General features: G+C 48.2%; 1 protein-coding gene across 10 annotated transcripts in view; it reads right to left on the bottom strand.

The window, feature by feature from the left end:
- Positions 1-24,914, bottom strand: part of Agap1 (ArfGAP with GTPase domain, ankyrin repeat and PH domain 1) — a 497,350-nt gene that overhangs the window by 299,049 nt on the left and 173,387 nt on the right. For all 10 annotated transcript variants that reach the window (XM_074072056.1, XM_074072060.1, XM_074072058.1 and 7 more), the window contains 2 exons: positions 6,976-7,061; positions 4,856-4,997 (listed from right to left, as the gene is read on the bottom strand). In XM_074072056.1, the coding sequence (XP_073928157.1) occupies positions 4,856-4,997; positions 6,976-7,061 (228 nt within the window). The remainder of the gene's footprint in view (positions 1-4,855; positions 4,998-6,975; positions 7,062-24,914) is intronic.

The raw sequence follows: 24,914 nt of genomic DNA, 5'->3' as shown, positions 1-24,914 counted from the left end.
TGGCTAGGAGGGGACAGAAAATAAGATAAATATGCAGTGACTACAAAGGTAAGGTGGCCTAAGTGCTAGTGAGGTGGGAAAGGAGGCAGAAGTTTAGGTGACCCTGTGGTTTGAGTCAGGGAGGGCTCACCTTCCTGAAGCAGGAAAGTGCCCTGTGCAGGTCCAGGAGAGACTCAGGGGGAGAGCAGGAGGGGTTGGAGAGAGGGCTGAGGAGGGGAGCAGGGCTCTGTAGGTCATCTTAAGGTTCTGGCTTTCAGGCTCTTCTGTGGAGGGCACTGTGATATGGTATAAGCCACCAAGATCTTAACGGAACATTCATGGTGCTCCTCGCAACCTGTGTCATTTGTGCACAGACGGGGGAGGGGGCATCCGAGCAGCACGACAGCAATGCTGATTTTTAGCCAGGTCACTGTGATGCGTCCCATCTCATGCCCCATCTCATAGGTTGTGGCTCCACCTCCCTGAGATGGCCTCATGCCTGGCACAGACAGCAGAAGGGGCTGAACCTGGGGCCACTCTGCACGGGTGTGAGACAATGAGCACCTGTCAGTGATGTTTTTCTAACATGAATTTTTTTCAGAGTTTCTGAAGGCTCTTATGCTAAAGAAAGTAGTCAGCTACTCTCTGGACAATGGCACCAACAGGATTTCTCTACCAGCCAGAGCAATGGGTCAACACTGTGCCTTCTGTGCAAGGAGAGCACATCAGGGACTCCTTTTTTGGGTGGTGGTGGCTGGGGTTTGAGCTCAAGGCCTCATGCTTGCTAGGCAGGCACTCTATCACTTGTATCACACTTCCAGCCATTTTTCACTTCACTTATTTTTCAGGCAGGGTTTCCCATTTTTGTCCATGGCCAGTCTTGGACCACAAACCTCCTATGTGCCACCTTTGCACAGCTGGGATCACAGCCTTGCACCACCACGCCCGGCTTATTTCTTGAGATGGGGTCTCCATGACCTTTTGCCCATAGTGGCCTTGCACTGTAATCCTCCCCATCTCTCCCTCTCAAATAGCTGGGTTCACAGGTGTGAGCTGCCACACCCTGCCTGGCACCCCATTATCTGAAGTGTAAGAACCACATGCTGACTGGGCATGGTGGCTCAAGTCTGCAATCCTAGCTACTTGAGAGACAGAGGTTTGGAGGGTCACAGTTCAAGGCTAGCCCAGGCAGAAAGTTAGTAAGACTCCATCTTAAGCCATAAAAGCTGGGCACAATGTCGTGTGTCTGTTGTCCTAGCTACATGGAAAGCATAAACAGGAGGACTGCAGTCCAGGTCAGCTTGGGCATAAACAGTGAGACCCTATTCCAAAAATAAGCAAAGAAAAAGGCTAGGAGTATGGCTCAAGCGTTAGAGCACCTGCCAAGCAAGCACAGACCCGGTGTTCAAGTCCTAGGACCGCCAAAGAGTGATGGCGGAGTAGGGAGAAGGCATGCTGAGGTAACAACATACTCACTTCTCTTTCCTTTTTTTCCTGTTTCATGGGGGTTTTTTTGTTTGTTTGTTTTGGTCTTTTGGAGACAGGGTCTCACCTAGCCTGAGCTGGCCTCCAACTTGCAATTCTCCTGCCTCAGCCTCCTGAGTGCTAGGATTAGAGGTGTGTGCCACCACACCTAGCTTTCTATTTTTACTTTCTAGCCCTGTGACATAGTTTTGAAGTGACATTTAAATCCCTTACAGCAAAAACTAAGCGTGAAGACCCTGAAGGAAGTGAAAAGGGGGGAGGGGAGGGGAAGAGGGAGGAAAGGGGGAGGGGAGGGGAGGTGGAAAGGGAAGGGAGTGGGGAGGGAAGAAGAAGGGGAGGGGGTGTCTAGTGTGACTCAGTACTCCATTTGACATGCATGTTGAATATTCCCAAAGTCCAAGGGCGTAGGGTGAAAGAACACCTCCACCTGTCTTCTTGTCTTACAGATGAACAAATCTGAATTGCAGGTAACAACACATAAGGAAAAGAAGTACTTTTTAGAGGTGTAAACATTTTCTAAGAAAACAGTGGGAAAAACTTAGAAACTCTTAACTTCTGAAAGCTTCTGCATAATTTGGAGAAAACAGGCCACAGAACATAAATCCAGCCTAAATTTTATAGCGGCCCAGGGCCCCAACAACTCTGTAGTCCCTCCATTCTTGGGGAACAGCTGCTGTGTTTGATGTCCCCTGTCTACGCTGTAGGACCTCAGAGACTCCTCTCACCCTGCAGGCACAGTTCAGTTCAACCCTGCCCCTACTTCAATCAGTCTGATTCACAGGTCTGTGGGACACAGGCTGCTTAGCAAACATGGAAAGACCTCTCACTCAGCCACGTCTGTCGTGGTCATGAACACACACAGCTCCGAAAAGGCCTGGAGGAAATCATGCCCAGCTTGCTCCGTGTTCCTTCCTCAGCACCCGGCCTCATGCTGACCTCAGGGATGAACAGAGTTCTTCTTGGTTCTTTCCATCCCTTAGAAGCCACCTACCCCAATGGGCAGGTAGGAAACCTCAGGCCCCCTCACTTACCCCTGACCAGCCTTGTCTCCTGCACCCCAAGCACCTATGCACTGCACCAAGAGCACACAGGCTTCGCCGGCAGCAGTGTGCACGCAGAGAACAGGTACTCAAACACGGACCATGGGGAGGTCATGTGCACACCAGCTTCCGGCCGCACGGGCCCTGGTTGGTTAGGTATGGGGTGGGGGGGTCTCAGATGAGGAGTTCCTAAGTGAACACCCTGTCCTATCTGTTTCAGGCACAGCAGGGCTGAAACAAACAGAGCTGAAGCATGACCCAAGACTCCCAAAAGACTGTGCAGGGTGGGGACAGTCACCAGGCTCTCCTCCAGAGGGCTCCCTAACTCCCATGCCTACCTGTGGCTGGCACGGCACAGTGTGGGCAGGCGTGGGTGTGCCCTCTGGGGAGGAGATTACAGGCACAGGCTGCCCTCCGGGACAGGAAGAAGGGGACGTCCTGCTGTGGCTCAAGCAGGGCCTGGGTAAAACCGGCCACCAGCAAAACACAGTGACAAAAGCAACTATGGCCAGACATGCGCCACACACCCACCAACGTCCACTGACCCACCGAGTACCCTCCACAAATTCCTCTCCCAGAACCCCAGGGGCAGAAGTCAGGACCACCCGCTACCACGGGCCACACCTCGGTGCATGTGGCCCTGACTCCACTCTCCAACAGAAGTGCTGGTGTGCACTGAGCAGAGCAATCAAACCTGTTCTTTCCAGCCCAGCCTGGGAAACTAAATGCCCCATGTCACCATGAGGTCACTACGAAGACCTCATGAAGTCGCCTAGGCAGCTCAGACGACTGTGGGGAAAAACCCGGCCAGGCCCGCAGGAGAGACTCTTAGGTTCACTCTCCACCTCTAAGGTGGCTGCAAGCAGAATCTGCTTGAGAGCAGTGTCCACCTTCAAATAGCATTTACTAAGAATTCCCAGGGTGGTCACTTCAAATATGGTATCTCCAGGGATGAGTCCTCCTTGGGTACCAAAATTCATGGATGCTTTAGTCCTTTTTATCAAGTGGTGTAACATTTGCATATAACATACACACATCCTCTTTTATACTTTAAAGCCAAGTCTAGATTACTCATGACACACAGTGTAAATGCTATGCAAACAGGTGTTGTACTGTTTAGGGAATGACAAGGAAAAGGCCTGTTCATGTTAAGAACAAGTGAAAAAGTAACAATATTTCCATTCCACAGTTGGCTAAGCCCTCGGAAACAGAGCGCTAGCTGTCCTTAGAGTAAGAACCAAGAACGTTTTATTTGTGTGCCATAGTCTCCTAGTTACCACCAGAGGGCGCTGTGGGCGCAAAGAATAGCTGTCACCTGGTTTTAGGTTCAACCTGCTTTTTTGCAGGGCAAGTTTTGGTAGTGAGAGCAACCACCACCTGCCATCATGTGTGCCAAAAAAAGGGAGGGTGGTGCTGTCCATGAAAACCCAACTCTGAAGTCTTACACCCAGCACACTGTCCTAATTCTACACACACACCTCCCGCTACGTGATTTGCGTTCATGTTCTTATAAAAGCTGTCTGAGCTCTGACTCACACTTCGCTCAGCACAGCACACATAATTAGCCACTCCTGTGTGTGCCACACAGCTAACTTCTTATCATCTGGAAAAGTCTAAGGGCATTCCAGATATGTTACATCAAAGAGTTAGCAAAAATTGAAAAAACAAAAAAGAATAATACAAATTTTCTTCAAGTGTTATTTTGTAAGTTACCTATATTTCAAAAAAGCCATTTAAAATAGGATTCTTCACAACATCCTATGTGGTGACATCTTGGCTGGACCCCAATAGTAAACACTAGCACAACAATGAATCCCATCAGAACTGTGACTGATTCTGTGTGACAGTCACTGCACTAACAGGCCAACTTTTAAGGGACCTGGAAGAAAACAAGAAATGCGTCCAAAGTGGTTCTACACTCTAAAGAACCTGCTCGATGAAAAACAAGAGATATATAACAAGACACTAACAGACAAAACAAAACAAAATTCTGCTGTGTCAGGAATCAGTATTATTTTAAAAGTGCACTGAACTTAAAAATAAAAAGCAAGAGCTCTTTGCTTAGAAACTGCTTCATACAAGAAAGCATGAAGATATCATAACATAGAAAACAAGAGAAAGTAGACAGACATTTTCTGAAGAGGGTGTGTGCGTGCACGTGTTGTTCTCAGACAGAGTGGTTTCTCCACACAATCAAATGAAGAAATGTCGGGTAATTTCACTTTAATGTCTTCTCTCTCACTTTAGTCCCAGCCTTCCTTTCCTTCTTCAACCATTTCCAAAATTCCTTCTTACTAAAAATGCAGACAAGAAAGGTAACCCTTTACAATGCTCGTGCATCGTAAACTCACCCTGGGTCCCCACCAGCACCAGCGGGAGGTCGCTGGTGCTCCGATAGTTGGCCATTCGACTGTAGTAGTGGTAGACAGTCTGGAAGCTTATCTCGTCCTCCAAGCTGAAGACAAATATGACCGCATCCACCCACATGGCGAACTGCGGAGAGAGAAAGGTAGAGCGCGGAAGCTGAGAGAGGCACAGGAGGAAGGGGACACGAGGGCCTCCTGGAACCATCTTCAGAGCACTTTAAGGTATGCAAAAAAGGTTATTTTCCGTGTATATTACAGAAAAGATATTGAGGAAAAATTCCACTTTGGACAAAATACCAGGATTTTTGTCTGCAGTATGTGGGGCTGTGAGAATAGCAGCTATGGGCTTTGTAATAAGAGCACACAAAAAAGGTTATTATTTTTTATTCAATTTTTTGGTGCTGAGGATTGAATCCAGGGCCTGAGTGTTAGATCACTGAGCTTCTATGCTCCCAGCCCCCCAAAAAGTTTTTAAATAAGAAGGTAACCCCAATAACATCCACAGCAGAGTTAAGTCTGCACTAGTCTGCGGCTCACTTCAGCAGAGTTCTGCAGCCCCCAGCTCTGGGCTGGAGCTCCTCTCCAGTGTGGACAGGTGCTCACTTCCACAGAGACCGTTCTCAGCAAGGTCCAAACTGACCCGCGGCAGCCCCACCAGCTTCTCTACCGCTTCGACATGGGGAGACCCTATGTCTTGCACTTCTCTTTTCTAGACAGCTTATTGCGACACAACGGACAGCACTTCTTGAAGCCATGGCACCAGCACGTTCATGGGTATTTCTATTATGTTCTTCATATACTGCTAAGGCTGGCTTTCTAACTTTGGGGAAAATGCTTGTCCCCAGTCACTCCAAAACAGTTACCTCTGGGCAGAGTGGAAAACAAACCTCTTGCTTTGTCTTCCACTCTCCCACGCACCACTGCCTCTCCATCTGACCCCGAATTGAGAGCCTTTCCTGTAGCAGCTCACACACCCCAAGTGCCACCATCAGAAACCTTCACCATAAGGTAATGGGCATTCACAGGACATACACTCATGCTGCCCTGCGACCAACTGTATCATTCACCTTTAACCTGTCTTCAAGAGTTCTCCAAGGGCTGAAGGTATGGCTCAAATGACAAAGGGCTTGTCAGTATCTTCAAGGCCCTGAATTCAATCTCTAGTACAGAAGGGAGGGAGGGAAGGGATGTTTTCATATTATACTCAAGTATACTGTATCATTGATGCTAAGAAGGAAAAGGTTTTCACTTTGATATCTCTGAGGTCAAATTATGCCCTATTATTACTGATGTTTCATAGTTTAATTGGCAGTGTTTCCTTTTAAGTATCAGTACATATTATAGTCAGTTGACATTTTCTGAATCTCTGTGTGGTCTTCCAGCACATGGAGAACCAGACCTTTAACAACCAGTATATCGGAACCTCTTCCACTTTAATCGTCTTACAATCCTATGCTGCACTTTCACAAAGAGGCAAGTTCAAGAGAGAAGTGTTCTCTATTAGGTTTGCATTAGGGGTCACAAGCCATTGCTACCAGTTCTTGACTGCTTTCAAGTTTTTAGTTAGAAATATAAGATGTAAAAAAGCAACCAGATGGACAGAATAAAGCAGAGGCACAGGTTGTCCATGTGCTCACTTTTGTTTCCAGAATGCTCATCTTTCTAGGGATTTTCAAGGGAATTGTACTATACTGCAGACTAGTTTGCCACAGAGACTGATATGGGCCTGGAAGGCTGGCGAGCATACAGAGACATCAACTCCTGCCAGTTACCAGAGCAGAAAGACCAGTTCCAAGTTCCACCCGGCAGACTTCGTGATGACCTTACTTTTTTACGATCAAGCCAATTAAAGGGGGGAAGGGAGAAATGACAGAAATGTCTAGATGCTATTTCAATGAGTTGACAAATCATTGCAGATTCTGCCTTTCCATCCTTCTTAAGAGCACATGAAGTTAAAAAAAAAAAAATCATCCACAAAGACCCAGCTGTTGTGGGCTTCTGTATTTCCCAGTCTGAAAGTGCTAGTGTTTTCAGAACTGGCTGCTGAACCAGCACCTCAGGAAGCAGAAGGTAGAGGCTGGCTCCCGTGTGTGTGCAGTACTCACCTGTGCCTCTGGGGGGCCCCCTTCATCTCTAATCAGCAGCAGATAGCTCTGTCCATCAACGACAATCTCCTTCTTGAACCTGCCACCTGCCACACAAAACATGGTGTTACAGAGGAAAACCAGCGCGTGAGGGGGCAGACAGACGTGGGCTTCGCTTGTGGAAAAATACACTCTAGGTGGCCGCCCTGGGGGCAGCGGGCTGGGAGGACTTAAGAGGAGTGAATTTTGTATATCTCCCAGAGTCACTGAATTTTAGAGCAATGGAACTCAGACTGAAGTATTTGACTTTCAGAACCAGTGTTCACTTCAGGTTAGGAGGCATGGCCCCCGTGCCAACGCCAGGCACTCCTGGCTGAGAAGTGTGGGATTTGTGTGCAGTCTTTACACATCAATTCATAAATTCTCACTCACTGGGAGACAGAGAACAGTGAAACTGTCACTCTGTATTTGGGTTCACAAAACTGAGAAAGGCTTTTTCGTGCTTGACAGGTAGCTTGTCCATAACATCGGAGAAGGGGAAGGGCAGAGAACCTGTATTCTCCTCAAGGGAAACCCAGTTCTTAAAAGGAACACACAGGACAGCATGAGGATGGCGTCGGCGTAGTCACGGTTCACAGTTAGGGAAGGGTGCCAACTACTACACACGTGTTAGACAGCTACCGGATGGGGTCTCAGTACAGGCGGACAGAGCGGTGCAGCTGGCTGGCAAAGAGGCATTAGAGACCAGGCTGGCTTAGCAGGAAACCACTGGGGGCCCTGCAGGAGCATGGGGGGAGGGGACAGGTGAAGCCCCAAGGGCTGCACCTAGACACACCCAGGGGAGGGGCATGCAGCTGCCTGCCACACCCCAGGAAGCAGGCCACTTCTGCCTTCTCTGGTCACCTCCAAAGACAGACCATCTTTTGAGATTCTGGGCTATGCGTCCACTCTAGGTCAACTTCATGGGCATTCACCAACTCCTGGCCCTCATTTTGAGCTCCTCTGTGCAGGTATCTTCCAAAAACCCCATCGAACTCCCAAGTGACTGAACTCCAGAGAACATCACTGCCTGTGCCCCTGATCTGCCTGTGTGTAGGCCTCTGCCTCCCAGAGCCACCTTAGATGCCCTCACCTGTGCAGGGGCCCTCCCACCCCGGAATCTGAGTCTGGGCCACTTTAATGCTCAAGAAGCTGAAAAACTAGAATTCCCACCCACCCCAATCCAAGTTGTAGGGCCTCCAGATTGGCAGCTTCCCTCTGAGGCTAGAGCAAGCTGCCTGCCCTTCCCACTCAAGACCCACGCCACACTTGCTTGGTCACACTCCTGCCTAGCTTGATGTAACAGAATGGTGCTTGTTTAGGGTTCAGTTTGCTCAATCATAAAACACACAGAAAAACTTTCCAGCATGACAGCAAAGCAGATATACTCTCATGTTGATGTCTCCCATCACTGAAAAGAGAAGATGTAGTAGAAAAGGATCAGGTGGAGATGTGCTGGGGTGAGGGATTGTGGGGGGGGCATGGGCAAAGGAGGGGCAGCAAGGATGCTGCACCCAAACAAGCCAAGGCAAGTGTTCCACACCAGTGATTCACAACTGCAAGAGGACACCAAAGTGACTTAAGTGCCCGAACCGCACATCTTCATCATTGAAAAAGGGAGTGACTCCATTTTAATACACAGCAGAATCCCCCAAGTGATACAGCCCTGAGATGGCCCACGCTCTCAGCCTCTGACACAAGGCCAGCTCTGAACCCTGGGGCTACCCCACAGCAGCTATGTGAACTCGCTTTATTTCCTCTGTCCGCCTCAGTATCCCCAGATGGCAAATGGGGGCGATGACATCCTGGCAGGAAAGGAGTGACAACTTAACACAAATCACTTTATCAGTGCCCAGCCCACGGGAACAGCTGTGGCAACTACGTTATTCACAATTTCAGTCAAGGGCTGCCACCAACTGGGTTTTGTACAGCTATACCTAATACGTAATCAGCATGCTAACAGGAGAATAATGTGCACAAGTGCAGGCAATAATCAATGTCATTTCCCTACCTTTAACTTTTTAAAAACAGATGCTGGAAGGTCGCTATTTCTCAGTTGAGATGGACAGAATTCAACATTTTTAGAAAGGTGATGTGTGAAAAGCAAATCGGTTGCTGTTTGCTTTGGGAAAAATCTCTTCCTTCACACCCCAATCCTCAGGATCTGATTAGTCACACTTGCCAGGGTCATGAGAAAAAGCAGCTGCAATTGGGGTCAAAGCTTAAAAATTCTTCCTACAGTTCTCCAAGTTCTAGCTTCAATAGGCACCTGAGTTCGACAACAGCCACGAGGTCAGGTGTGTTCGAGGGCCGATTCAGTGAGGACTTGTAAGCCCCTGTGGCCACAGGCAGGCATGTGTGCATGGGGTGACTGAGGAAATTTCAAGGCAGTTTGCAGAACTTCCAGATTTGGCTGAGGCTACAAGGTCCTTCCTGAGCTGGGGCTGGCCAGAGCAGAACTCTGCCTGTGTACTCCTGCAACACCTTCTTCCTGGCTGTTAGGAGAAACTGAAGAAAGCAGAGTTTCCTGGTGGGCGGCGAGGGCTGACTCTTAAAGGGAAGGCTTGTCCTCAGTGCTCCAGAAGGTCCCTTGAAAACCTCAGCAACCAGAAGTGCCACCGAGTTCTGGTTGTCACACAAGCCACTGAGAGGCAAATCATTCACCAAAAGGAGCAACACTAATTCCACACAACGTCCACCATCATTTGTTATGGGTTGAATTATGCCTGTCACAATCTATGTTAAAAATCTCAGGAGGTGACACCACTTGCAAGTGAGGTTCTTGTACATATAAGTGTCTAACGTGAGGTCATACTTGAGTAGGGTGGGCCTGACCCCATATGGAGGAATGTGGACAAATGCACATGCTTGTGTGCACACCTGAAGAATGCCATGTTAACTCAAAGTAGAGACAATAAGCCAAGGAACACCAAGACCACCAGAAGCTGGAGAGAAGACAGGGGCAGAGTCCCTCTCTCAGCTGCACAGGGTCTCAGATTTTTGGCTGCCAGAACTGAGATCATTCATATCTGCTGCTTAAGCCACCCAGGCAGTATGTGACGCCTTTCTCCTGCAGCCCTGGCCAACTGATGTAACTTCTGGTGCAACCTTCTGCTCTCTCTGTATGCATTCTCCCTTGTGACCATGCACATACGTGTGTGCACAAGGGCATCTACCACCAGCTGTAAAGTCCTGGAACCCCAAATCAGCACAGCAGGCCAATCTTGCACCTGAGCTCCAACATAAAGGGACCCACCTGGACACGCACAGTAGCATGAGACTTAGGCACTAACAGTGGCCTCACCTCCATCCCAGACTCTCGCCTCCCTGACTTCTCTGTCTTGCCCTGGACATGCTGGTCCCTCGCTCCCTTCCTCATTAAACTGGGTAGCTTACAGCAAGAGGGGAGGAAGGGGGCCTGACACTGGGGCCATCAAAGTTCCCTGCAACAGCAGCATTCTCGGCAGCCTTCAGCCAGCAGCCCCCTCCCCGGGGAGCAGAACCAGTGGCCATTAGCACTGGCTGTCCAGGCAAACTTCCTCCTCACAGGCTGCTCTGCACCCCGCACATCTAACAGGTGCCAAGTAAGCACCTGCTGCATGAAGTCTCAGATTTCTCTCATTAGCTTCCTCTAACATTTTTGTAGAGTCATGTACAGAAATAATGCTTACAGATGGCTGAATCACAACATTAAAGCCATGAAAGGCTTCCCCAGAAAGCACTAAGATCCCTCCTGACCTTTGTTCTTCCACAGTCACTGGTGGTATAACCTCAAGCAAAGGGCTCCAGACCTAATTTCCACTGAGTCCTCCTCCCACCTGGACGGTCTCTCCCAATTTTGACATCACTGTACATTCCCTGAGGAAAAGTAGATGGCCCATACTTTGGGAAGGAAAGGTGCAGTTGCGCTCTCTTGCTTATTTAAATCTTACCGTTGTCCCTTACCATCCGACCTCAGCCAGTTTTAAGGTTTCTACTCTGAGCCTCATTGTGTAGGAACCACCTCTAAGTGTGGGATGCTGGAGTAAGTCAGACAACTGGATGCGGTCCATTACAGCTCACACAGGAAGGAGCCACTGTGCATTAACTCCTCTCACATGCCAGTGTAGTCTACACAGAGAGAGGTGCAGTCAGAGTTCCCTCTGCATGACCACTTCTACTTTAAAAGGAAAAGGGGCAAACAGAATTGTCCTGTTTCAAGAGAAAGGGGATGCTGGTGTAGACACTGCTGCACATTTGGCATTTCTGTTGCTGTCATTTTCTCTAATTGAACTGAAAGCTAGAAACGTATCATTAACAGTTCTCTAAGCAAGACAATGTGATGACAATGACAGAGAGCCTATCACTTGAGTTCACAAAGCTCTATTCTTCCCATAATATCTCCATATTCCCCACGGCCTCTTGTAACACAGACATCATTGTCAAGTCCAGATTCACCAGGGAGAAGTTCAGACACTGAACCAGACCCCAGGCCAGCCTGCAGAAGCAAGGCTCAAATCTTGAAGTACTGACTCCTCCCTCTCTTCTGTGTGAACTTCTGCTATGACAAACCCTCCATGACCATAACATGGTCCTGTCTGGAAACCAGCCTGGCAGCCTCTGTGTCATTTTCAGAAGATGCAGGGAGTCTGTTGTCTCTCATTCCACTCCAGGCCAGCATTAGCTCCAAAACCTTCACTGTGTTTAGGAGATGGAAAAGAAGGACCTGCCTGGAGCCTCCGTGCTTCACTGTGATGCATACCTTTACCTTTCATGCTCGAGCAAAGGATGAAAATTACTGAGCACAAACTGCATTTGTGGAACACGCCATTTTTCTCTTCTTCCACTAGAAAGAGGAGGGAGATTTTTAGCACCTGACCCTGAGCAATGGGGAACCTTTCTGCAGGTGCCAGCTGGCCTTGAGCCTTCTCAATTGTGGCAGTGACTGGGTCTTCTCCAGCTGTAGTTGGAGTCTCTTCCATGAAGACATTTAAAAAATTCACTTAAAACTTTCTGCTTTCTTACTTGAGGCCAAGACAATACAGAAGAATATCTACAAATGCTATTATTTCCAAAGTATTTATGAAAGTGGATGGAAGGGTTACACTGGAAAGGACTATGAGCCCTTGTTTCTCCCTCAGGGAACAAAACAAACTTAAGAGGACTATGGCAAACACTTTTAAAACCTAATTTGGCTTTTTCACTTTGACAAAAATTCTAAGCCAGCAATCTGTTGAGGCTTTAGTAAGGTTTTGTGCTGGACCATTGAAAGGAATTCTGGACCACATATTTTCCCAAATACACTGGGGAAAAGGGTCATTGGTGACATTAGTTTACAATATCTAACCAAATTGGATTTTATTTCCTCTGCAAATCTTTTTAAATTTACACTGGTTAAGTAAACAGTGACAAGGACATCAATGTGCTAACAGTAAACCCACATCTGGGCTTCTCTGGGACATTCTAATGACTCCACTTAGCCAACATCCAAGCAAGAGAACGTGGAGGATGGATAAAGAAGAAAGTCAAAGGCCTGGGTCAGGATGACACACCGGAATGTCACCATAACTGAGTGTCCTTCATCCACACCTAATAAATGCCAGCAGGAAGAATGAAATCAGGGGCAGCAGGTGACAACTCTAAAGAGGCTGGCACTGAGGAAGGAGGACCTCACACTGGGTGGGATGTGGCACAGGCCTTCAACTTCTACTCCCGCCAGAGCCAGAAACACCCCCAGACAGCATTACCCCAAAGTGCAGAGGTTAGAAATAGAAGGGGTGGCCACAAGCCTCTTGTCTCCTGACCAAAGAGGAGGAATAGTTAGGAAGCCATGGAGGGAACAGCAGGGAAGGCTCTCTGGAAACCAAGACAAAGCCTGTGTCCCTTAGGGAGCTGAGGAAGTGACCCACCACACTGAGGACACCCCAAGGGATCACTTACGTGAGTAGCTTGGGTCTCCTTGACACCAAGAAAACAAAGCAAAGAATTCCTTAGATGAGACACAGGTGCAAAACTGAAACCCCTGCCTCCTCACTTGTGTTCCTGGAAATAGCCTCACTATCTTCAATAAAGGAGGTGTCAGAAATTTACCAACTGGAACTTATAAAAGTCTTATTAATGAAATATCGTTAAGGACTGGAGAGCTATTTAGGGTATTTTTGAAAAATATAGTACATCCATTCAAAAAGCAGCTGAAAACTACCACACCTCTAGTCCATTTTGCTCTGGTTATTTTGGCAATGGGGTCTCTCAAACTATTTGCCTGGTCTGGCCTTAACCCACAATCCTCTTGATCTCAGCCTCCCAAGTAGCTAGGATCACAGTCACGAACCACTGTGTCCAGCTGGAAAATTCATGTTTGAAGAGGTAATTTCTTTCCTGATAGTTTCATTCAGTTTCCTTATATCTTAGCTTCCAAGACATTTGGGAAAAACATAAACTAGCCATGTTATACACGAAAGCTGTTAAGAGAAACATGCTTCAAACTAAAATAAAGAAAACTTTGATCAGGTGGCTTACGTCGGTTGCCATGGGTAAGTCTCCATCAAAAATGGCCAGTGACATCCAACTCTGAACAGAGGCAACTCTACTTCCATTGAGGCTTATTAGTTTTTATGTTATAAAAACTGTACCTCACACTGCTGAGAGCACCCTCTCAACAAAGTGGACTCCTGTCACCTCGAAGAACGACCATGCTGTGCATCATCAGGGGCCATCGGAGTCCAAAGCAGCCTTGGAATACTCCAAGGATCTGAACACAAAAGGTGGGCCTCCTGGAAAGAAACCACTTGCCAAACTGGGCTGGGGACCCACCCCGTTGCCCACCATGGGCCCTGCCTCTGCTTGGCTTCCTGGAGGACAAACCAAGGCATCCTATGGCAGAGTCCCCAAACCCCTCAGGCTGTCCTGCTCCACACTGGGGCCTTCCTGCAAAGCTGTCACTGGAGAGGAGACCCTGGACTCCCATACTATCATTCTACAGAACTCAGACTTCTCCCAAGAAGCCATCCTGGGGCCTCAAGCCCAGCAGGAGCTGACATCCTCTGAGTCTCCTGGGCCTGTGTGCTGATCTGTGAAATGTGTGCAGCCCTTTCAAGGCAGCAGCGGAGAGGGTGGGGCTCAGAGCGCCTTCCGAAGGACTGATCTCTGTGCCTCAGTTTCCTTAGGTGAAAGGGAAAGTAGTAACAGTACCTGCCTTACACTTGCCTTCTCTGGCCACAGCCAGGGGCATGTGGGGCCTGATAAGTTGTTTTCCCAGATTGTTATGAGTAGTTCCTAAAAATCAACTAATGGCTGACTTTTTTTTTTTTTTTTTTTGGTGGGCCTGGGGTTTAACTCAGGGCTTCATGCTTGCAAAGCAGGCACTCTACCACTTGAACCACACCTCCAGCCATTTTGCTCTGGTTATTTGGCAGATGGGGTATTGAGAACTATTTGCCCAGGCTGGCCTCAAACCTCAATCCTTCTGGTTTCAGCCTCCCAAGTAGCAAGGATTACAGGCATGAGCCACTGGTGTCCAGCATAGCTAACTTTTTAAAATGACAACTTTATCGCTTCCAAATAGAGACAGACACTCAGTAAGGGAAGTTTCTAAACACAAATTCGATGAAATGAAAAGCCATGACCACACAATGTTGCAGATAATGAAAGGTGTATTTTGCTCTCGATCCTCATAGTAAAGCCAGCCCCTTCCCCAGGTCTGTCACAGGACCCAGGGAATATCCAGGGTACTTCCTCTTTCCCTCAGCATGAGACCACTCATGAACTAAAGACTGGGCCATGTGCTTTCCAAACAGCTCCAGGGAAGAGGTTCCGGAATTCTCTAGCGACAGAGCCTCCAGCTTATCCAAGAGTGCAGCATGCTTCCAATCTTAGGTCAGTAAGTGACAAGGACAGAGGGGAGTGAGCTGCTTTGCGCTCACCACAGCTACAGTCCAGCTCCTCCAGCTTCTGGCAAAGAGCACTCTCTTCCTGTCCTCCTTCAACTGCCCCTAAGGGCCCAGGCTGGTTTCTCCTTGCTTCCTTCCACCCACGGGACGATAAAATGAGCCAACCATTAGCGAGCCTTGCTTTGTGCCAGACAGTGTTAGCACCGGAGGATGGTGGCGGATGTGAAGATGTCAAGAACAGAAGATAAGCGCCGGACTCACTGGAGACAGGGAAGGAGGCCAGGAAGCGGGCACACTTAGCCTGTGTCTCTTCCAAACCCATAGGGCCGGCAGGGCCGCGGGGCTGGCTGCAACCACGCCCTGATGAAGAAAGCCACCGTGCCATGATGGGACCGTCCCAATCAAATGTGACTTAAGACAAGTCAGCACACAGCTATGGTCAATCTTCCCATGCCAGCCACTGTGGCAAACTTGGACTTCAGCATCGAGAGCCTCCTCTGAGATAGCTTGCATGGGAAACTGCACCCTCAGTATTTTAGGGGAAGACATACTTGAGGTTATCAGTTAGATTTTTTTTTTTTGTGGGGGGACGCAGCACTGAGGATTGAACTCAGGGCCTCATGCTTGCTAGGCAAGTGCTTTACCACTCAAGACACACCAGTTCGTTTTTTCTTTTTTTTAAATATTTTGCACATTTATTTTAAGCACTTAAAAAGAAAAAGTAAGCTGGGCTCAGTAGCTCTACCACCTGTAATCCTGGCTACTTGGGAGGCTGAGATAGCAAGGACTGCAATTCTAGACCAGCCTGGGCAAGGAGTTCTTGAGACCCCATCTCAACCAACAGCTGGGCACAGTGGTGCACACCTGTCAATCCAGGTACTTGGGAGGCTGATACTGGGAGAATCCAGGACTCACCCCTACAATGATCTTAGTCAGTTCCAAGCCCCAGAGGTGGTCTGGGGAAAGGCAGGCTAACCTGGCTGGGAACCTCCCATGCCTCTCATTGATTACTGGATGGGAATCTCCTGGGTCTGCCCTTCCCAGGTACTTTTAAAGCCCAGTGTAGGTTTTAAAAGCACCTGAAAAAGAAAAGCACACTCTTTCTACTGGTAGACTCCACCTGCCCCAACACAGTCCCTTTATATTTCCCTTCCCTAACTTTTAATAAACCTCATTTATTGCCTGGATTCTTCCACACTGGGACGGAAGAACCAAGGTCTTCTGGAAACACCATTTGCCGTTAACATGGGGTCTCCTCCCATTTGTCCTATGAAGTCCATCTCCAACACCAGCTTATGACTAACTGTGAGGAACCCTGTCTATCCTGCCTGCTTTTGTAATCCCTCTTCACAGGGACATCCCCACCTGGCTTCTCCTCCATCCCTGGCTGCACTGAAGACCCACAGGCCTGCTTGCCTCCTCCACTTCCCTATAACACACTTATCCCACACCTGGCTGTGACAGTTAACACATCCACCATTCCTGTCCAGGCTCCACCCCCTCCCCCCCACCATGCCACACACACTGTCATTTCAACATAGCTGCCTCAGTCATTTGGCCCTCAAACAGCAACTGCTGGGTGTTGTTTGATTTGTTGTTTTTGATGTTTTTCCTCTTTTGTTTGTGGTGATGTTTATATTTTTTAGTAAGCACAACAGTAAGATGTGGGGCTCAGAAAACATCAACTGCCAGCCACATGTGCTCCCCTGTAGCTACACACATACACCACCAGCAGCTCCTGGATGCACAGCTGGCGAGAACAGCCCCTTACGCATCAGGATTGTCCCCCTGCACTAGAACCTTCCTGACACAGCCATCCTGGAAGCCTCCTGGGACAGAGGAGGACCACACTGCCAGTTGAATCTGGTTTCCATTTTTGGTCTGGTCAATCACAGATGAATTTATGAGGCTGTACCTTTGAATCTGTCATCTTTTGTAGATCACAGCAGCTGTGTATGACTCAATCTGCACTAAGAGATAAACACACGCATGTGTGTGAGCACGAGCCCACCAAATCCCAAGGGACAGGAGGAGTGGTGGTGAGGGCTCTGCACTCCGCCTCATGTTCTTCTTACCTCTTCCTCCTGCCCCTAACTTGTTGGTGGTGCTTGCTTTCAACTTCGCCTCCCTTGCCTCTGGGTCCTCCTGGCCCACTGCCACAAGCCCACGTAGAAGTGACACTCGGGGTCTACACGTTTGTCATGCAGACAGGTTCTTACAGGACACAGCACATTCTTCAGAGAACTGTGGCAACACCACCCCTTACCAGTTATTGCTAGGATGCGATCATACATCCAAACTGATTCCTGGCCTCCTGGGAAATGTAAATCTCTCTAGCCTAACCCACAGTCATGTGGTTAAGGGGGCCCCCATGCCCACCCCATCCACCGGTCTTCACTACATGTGCTCTATTCCACCCTTTGTTTTCTCTTCTGCTTGTACTGAGTCTGGTCTCAGTCCAGCACTTCTTCCTTTCCATACAACTTTCTACAGAAAACCTCTAAAATGCTGGTCAGATTTCCCGAGTCAAGGAATGGGTGTGGGTATATGGTGACAGACAGTGGTGCTTTTGAGCAACTCATGGCTCATTTCCCTGGGATCAATACAACAGCTGGGGGAGGGAGGAGCTGCAGCAGCTAGCAAGACAAAGGGTGGCAGCAAAAGAATGTTGTGAACTGAAACTTTAAGGTCCAAACAATGCATGACAGTCCAAACAAAGCTTTCTGCCCTCAAAAAAGAAGGAACACAATGGTGGGAAAGGCCAGAGGGCTTCAGCCTGAGTGAGACTATAAACAGCAGGGGCTTTGGGATGAGGTCAAACAGACCTATTGCACCCATGTTCACACAATGCAAACTGAGTATGATGTGATCTGCTCATTGGGGGAAAAAAAGCTCTCTCTCTCTCTCTCTCTCTCTCACACACACACACACACACACACACACTCCACTATTTAAAACTTGCTACACTATGGACATGGTTGGTTGGGACCTGCCTCCTATCTTTTTTCTGGGGCCCACCTTCTCCCTTACCCTCTTCTAGAAAACTCCCACCCAAGCCAACAGTTCAACCAGGCATTCTTCATGGCTCCCTCTATAAGGGACTGGCCACTTAGAATACACCTTTATATTCTAGCAAGGTTGGCTGGTGCAAGGAAAAGCAGGTGATGCAAGTGAAGCCAAAGGGACAAGTGACAGACTGGTCAGCTGCCGTTCCCACTGGGTTCCCTGGAACTGGAGGCGGGCTCCCAGTCTGATGGTGACATCAGGGTCACAGACATGACAAACATGAGCAGTGGACTCCAGTGAAAGCACCTGATACTGGTTCAGCTCTTATAGATTCAGTGACTGTTAATCTGCAAATAAAGGTGATGCACTTCCAGTCCTAGAAACACCAGTGGAGGCAAAGTTTCTCCACGGAAAACATCTTGATTGCAAATAAAACTTTCCAGACCTCAGCCTGCTTTTTTCCTGTTCAAGAATGGTTTTATGAAAACTCATGAGGTCACGAGGTTCTTGGGAGAGCAAACTTTGTGTTGACATCAAGCCCTGAAATATTTCTGGGCTCTGGGAGTCCATGGCCTAGAGTTGCATTTGTGGCTGCCTGAGGAGCTGGACTCCTCTCTCAGCAGAGGCCCACAGGCCTGCCCTTGCTTGAGAGCTTGAGTCTCATCTGAGCAGGTGTGAATCACTTGCTTGACAGTTATTCATCCAGAAATACTTCTTCTAGACCATACACGCCAGTCATAGGCCCAGTGCCCCACTTTCAGGAAGCTCTTGATTTGTTGAATTAACGATAAAAACAAGGCATGGAGTAAGTTCCAAACAAACAACTGAAAAACATATTTTGTCCTGCCAGACTTGTCAATGTCAAAAACAGGACAAGGTCCTTATTGTTTTACAACCTTTTTTTTTTTCTTATTCAAAATACACTGGTGTCTCATGACTCCTTTGACATTCTGGTGATAACTCGTGTCCTTCACCTCTCTTAACAGTATCATCTGGTCCTCATATGGGTTGAGTACCACGGGGAAGAGTTTCAGGCTGCTATGCACATGAAGATGAAGCATAGGTAAGTGACATAGCCAGGGTAGGGATGGGCTCAGTCCCTGAAGTCAGCATACAGAATGTCTCACAATCCCAAGCCTTGGAGACATTCTTCATTAAGAAGTTATCACGCACTTACACTCACTTGGTTGCAAATGACATGGTAAAATTCATATTGAAAAACCTAATGGTCAGATTTCAAAATGACTCAAATTTTATTAAAGTTGTATAGACTTTTCTTTCCACTGGAACATTAAACAGGACCCAAGAACAGTTTCAGGAATAAGTCCTAACATCTGTGAAGCAGTGGTAGCTGACTTTTTTTGTTTTTTTTTAAGTTTATTGGGCTTGGAAAGCATTCTTGGAGCTGACAGCTTAAATGCATTTCAGAGTCTCAGAAAATCAGGCTGGGTGTATACCACATGGTTTGTTTCTAAGATACTAAGTAAACACTCTTTAACAAAACATTTGAGATCCATGTGCTTCTGAGAACCCATGTACTGCTCTGATGCTAGACACATCTGTTAGGAAACAATTCCAGGCCCCATCCCAAAGGGGATGGCAAGACTGACCCAGAGACAGCAACTTGCAGGCAACTGTGAGGCCAGAACTAAGTGGCCATCAGAACTCCTGGGGCAAGTGACATTGGCAGCTGAGAAAAAGCAGTACAATTGAAACATGGTGGAAACCCTGGGCCCCTCAGTGTCTGCTGTGGAAAGTGTCACCTCCATGGCATACAGGCTAATCTAGCTCCTTGCGTCGCACATCTGCCTGCCCTTCATCCAGCACCCTTCCCCACAGGAACCCCTGCCAACATCGCTGTGGTGGAGCCTACAGAGCTCATCACATCACAAGTGTGAGAAGCATGTCCAGAACTCAGCCCAGGCTAGAAAGGCCTCTGAGAGGGGCATCAGCCCACTTTACACTGTGTTTCAAAGGGTCAGGTGAGGTCCTAGGAAACTGGCTAGTGGATGTGAGCTTCCCATTGGGGCTGAAATGACTACACTAAGGCTAGGGACGCACTGTAGGTTGTAGGTGATACACTGAGTTTTCTACAACTTCAGAACCAGAACCGATACCCAGAGTACAATAAGAGGCAAGTACTTGGGCTGAAAGTTACAGCTTTGAAAACAGTGGAGAAGTCTGGGCTGCCAGAGCAGAGGACTCGGAAGGAGCAGAGAGGCAGGGACCTTTTCAGTGCCCACATATGGCAGGCCCACACAAGAAGGAGGTCATACTTTGCTCCAGTTCTGTCAAGGCTGGGACTCGCTGAGCCCTGGCTCACTGCTGGGCTAGAGCTGAGTCTTGTGCACACATTGCTCTATTTAGTCCTTACCACAGCTGTGAAGCAGAGAAGAATGAGCTGAGATTCAGGAGGGGTGTTAATATGCCCAGTGTCACAAGACCAGCAAGTGGCTTTGACAGGCTGGGGGCCCTGACTTTCAACAGCCCCAGACAAGCACAGCCACTGTCAGAGTGTGCAAGCAAGATCAGACTTGGTAGAATTCAGGGGAGGCACCTCTTCAAGTCCTGAGCTCTGCATCCCAGTCTGCTCCCAGGTCACTGGGCACCACCTTGCTTTCCTCTTGTCAGCACCCCACTCCCTTCCTAGAATTATTCAGCTCCCCCACCACGTGTTAGCTTGCAATTATTGCAGAGCATGTCACGCACCATAGGTCTCCCCGTGGGATGTGGGTTAGCACATTCCTTCTCATAGAACTGCCAAATCTTTGCCAGACTCTCATGTAGACCAACTCAACACTACACGAGCTTCTTGGCTGCTCTCAGAAACGTAAAAGATGACTTATACCTGGTGCACTCTCCTACAACCTGAACACAGAACAAAAGAGCGCTGTAGGAGTTCCTGTGACTGAGGTTCAAAAAGTCTACTTTCCTATTCTGAGTTATGTGAACTGCTGACCATAACATCTCACTCATTTTCTCTCTCAGAGAGCCAAACCCCAAGTCTGTGGGTTGCACATCCATGGATCCAACCAACCTCAAGCCAAAAAAGAACTGCATCTGTACTGAACACGCACAGCTTCCTCTTGCCATTATGTCCTAAATAATGTGGTGTAACGACTACGTATCATTTATGGAAGTAACAGATGGCTTACATGCAGGACATATGTGCAGGTTACATGCAAATACCATGCAATTTTACATAAGGGACAGGAGCATCTGCGGATGTTGGTATCTGAGTGAGTCCTGGAACCCGTCCCACAGTGGACAGTGAGACTACTGTACTGAACTTGCCCTCGCCTCATTGTCAGCACCTAGTATCTTCTAAAGCTTTTTCTAACTGGCAGGACACTTGGGTCTCCTTGATCTTGCTCATCTGTTCCAGTTCTTCTCTCTGTGTAGGAGACAGCCAAGTACCTTGTCCACTTTGGAAGAACACTGCTTTCCCTCTCTTGCTCTCCCCAGTTCTCTGCTGAAAGACCTGCCCCTTTAAATCCTTTGCCTATATTTTTCCACCTTCCTAAGTCTATGTCTGTTCTGGGTAAAATGCCCTATAGAGGGCCAGACTTCCTAGTGATCAGTCACTGTTTTCCTCTTCAGAAGAGGGGGCAGCTGATGTAAGGAGATCCAGGCTGCTGATACGATCACTGGTGGGAAGGTCAGGAGAGCACAGAGATAGGGCAAGAGCATTGCTTCCAGAGGGGAGAGGTAGAGCCAGCACATCCTTCCCAGAGGCCATGTCCCCACCACTGGGCTCCTGGTCAGGCACCTGCAGGTCTAGATAGACTGAGAGTTGCCTTAGCCTTGGAGCTTTTTCCTTAAAACTTTGAATTGGTTAATAGCCAGCAAGAAATCAAAGATTCAGTACCGAAGGAAGGAGTCCCTGATGAACTAAGCTCAGGAGAACCAGAACAACAGGGTCCCTGCTTCCATGACACACCTGGCCACTGCCTTTCTCTGCAAATCCCTTTGAGTGGCCACAGCAGGAAAAAACACCACTAAGCCTCCCTGGGTCTTTCCCCTCCCACTTCCCCGCAGTTGGGCCCCAGAGAAAGGCAGGCCCAGCCTTCTCTCATGGCTTTATTCTGTAGTAGAGTGAAAGAAGGCAGCTCACAGCATAGCTTTATCCCACAATTTCAACCCCATCTGACAGTACGTAGTTCTGTGAAGAATCAGCCACTGGTGGCTAGTGTTATAATTACAGGAAAGAGGGTCTATGACCATTCTTAGGTGTGTCCCCACCAACCTTAAAGTCTTCCACTCGACCCACTTAGAGGTGCAGTCACATTGGGCAAGTTAGGGCATGCTCCCTGCCTCAGAAATACCACACCATCGAGGCAGCTGCTGGCTTGGAGCTTTTGTAGCCCTCAGTCCATATGGGCCCATGACCCACGGAGTGAGGGGAACAGGAATGATCTGGGGAAGTGATGTCCTGGGGTCAATGGTCTCACAACCTCTGAGGACATGCTGTCCTCGCCTACAAGGAGCATGGCAGTCGAGGCCAGTCCCTGGCTCCCAGCACCTTGAATATGACATACAACAGCTGCTTCTCTTCCTTTTGATTTTTATTGAAGGAAGAGTTAAAAACCAGTGGCATACTGTGGGTTCTGTGTCAGGGAAGGCAGGGTGCACGGTGAATACTAAGCATATAACACAAGCAGGTGACACTCAAATTACACAGCCAAAACACCACCCACAATTCTAATTAGCAGCTATTAATAGGGCCCTGGTGAAAGGTGTGATTTTCATCCAGTTTGCTTTCTGGAAAACAAAGGGCAGCTGTGAAATTTCCCTTGGAGGTGTGAAGGTCACATGCAAGTTGATCCAGTCCTTGTGAGGTTCTGTAGCCAGCAAAGTTCACCAACATGTGGCCAGGGGAACAGAAGTGCACGGCCAACCTCAGCAGTTCTGAGTACAACTCATGCTTAAACATCGTGTGTATATAACAGACAACACTGCTGGGGCTGAACTGTGACCCCCAAAAGTTTGTTCAAATCAATACCCTGGGCCCCTGTGATGTGACCTTATTTGGAAACAGAGTCTTTGCAGGTATAATCAGTTGAGATGAGGTCAAACTATAGTAGGGTGGACCATAAATCCAACTCCCGTTGTCCTTGATCGAAGGAGGAAATGTGGACATAGAAACACAGGAAATCACAATGTGGTGACAGAAGTAGACACTGGAGTAGTGTGTCTACAAGCCTCAAATTGCAGGAGCACCCAGCAGGGAGAGGCCTGGAACCCTCTCCATCAGAGCCTCTGGAAAGAACCAGGCTTGTAAGGAACTGGATTTTGGATTTCTGGCCTGCAGAACTGTTGGAGAATAAACTCATTTTAAGCCCCTCAGTTTGTGGTGTTTGTTATAATGACCCTAAGACTCCTATTCACACTTATGTATTACACATATTTGCACACACACACACACAAGCACAGTAAGGATAGCTTCCCACATAAAAATTGTAGTCTTTGAACTACTCTCATGGAATTACAGACTCCTTACTGAGATACCTATTTTTATACTACGTCACTAATTAAAATGATATTAAACATAATATTTAAAGCCCCCCCCCACACACACACATTTGAACTCCTCTAAAACTACCCAAACCTCACGGGTCAGTTCTCTTCCCTGAAGAATGAAATATTAACCACAAGATATCACACCATGAAAAGACAAACCATGTCACCCTCTGGGATCCAGTGAGATGCGTCTGACAGGCAGCAGGCTGGTGCCTGGAGATGGTTCTGCATCAGAAGCATCCTTGGTGAGATGTAACTCTACAGGAGGGTCCTCACCACACCACTCCTGCCAGCAATCCAAACAACCCCAGAACTAAGACAAAGTATATTTACACATCAACTAAATCCCAGAACAAGTATATGCAGACATGAAGAACGAGCGACAAGGAGAAGGCAGTGAGCTGAGTGGACAGGCCAACCACACAGCCACGTTAACAGCAAAGGTCTCTTGTTTAAAGCAGTGGCCCAGTCTATCACTCCGGCAGCTACAAAAGGATGCTGTGGTTTAGATACAGTGTATACATGACACCAGAGGTTCATGTACAGAAAGCTCACTCCTCTCTGTGTGGTGACCTTAGGAGGTGGAGAAACCTTTAAGAGGTGGGGTTATTGAAAGGCAATTAGGCACTTGAGGCCCTGCACTCAGAAGGGATTAGTGTAGTTCTCATGGGACCCCAGCTAATTCTCAACATTGAGCCCTCCTGCTCTCCAGCATCCTGTCCTGTCACATGCCCCTCCCCGACATGCTCTACGATGCTACCTACCACGGGGACCTCACCAGAGGCCAAACAAAAGGGACTGCCCAATTTTGGACTTCCATGCTCTAAAACTATGAGCTAATAAGCCTCTTTCCTTTAATAAAGTGCCCCATCTCAGGTATATTGTGGCTGGAAAATGAATTAACACAGAGGAAAAATCAAAAAGGTAACAGTGAACCAAGAAATGGGTCACTCAGCTGAGTCCAAGTCCAGTGCCAGGCACCAACCAGGCCCCCATTAGCTGTACTCTCTCCATCTGTGTGCAGAATGAGTTGTAGGCGAGGCTGAGCTATGATCAGCTTCAACTACCATCTGCACACCTGTAGATGACTGACATCACATCAGACTATACACCTGGGAGAGGCACAGTAAAATTATATCCCAACTCCAGCACACACTACACAAACAGTTTCTCCATTTAACCAAGTACAAGTAATTGCATATGTCCTCTCAAGGGACAAGGACTGAGACCACTTCCCAGCTACAGGCTCCCTGACCATAAGGATCTCAGGATTTCAAGACCACAGTGTGAGGGAGGTCTAGCTGTTCTCATTGGACTTCACAAAACTAGGCCCTCCTGTTGCTGGTGTGGTTTCGAGGGTCATGTGGGCAGGAAGTGGAAGCTAGTCCCTGCTCTGACAGTAGCTGCCTGCTTGGTTCCAAAGAAGAACGCATGGGTAGCTCCAGGGAAAGATGCTCCAGGGCTGAGGGACTTCCAGGCAGAGGACAACATCTGCATTACAATTCTCTGGGCATCTGGAGGCCCCTG

This window comes from Castor canadensis, chromosome 4 (genome assembly GCF_047511655.1).
Source record: "Castor canadensis chromosome 4, mCasCan1.hap1v2, whole genome shotgun sequence".
NCBI classification, from domain to species: Eukaryota; Metazoa; Chordata; class Mammalia; order Rodentia; family Castoridae; genus Castor; species Castor canadensis.
Note: the sequence above shows the minus strand (reverse complement) of the source record. Positions and strands in the feature narration are given on the sequence as shown.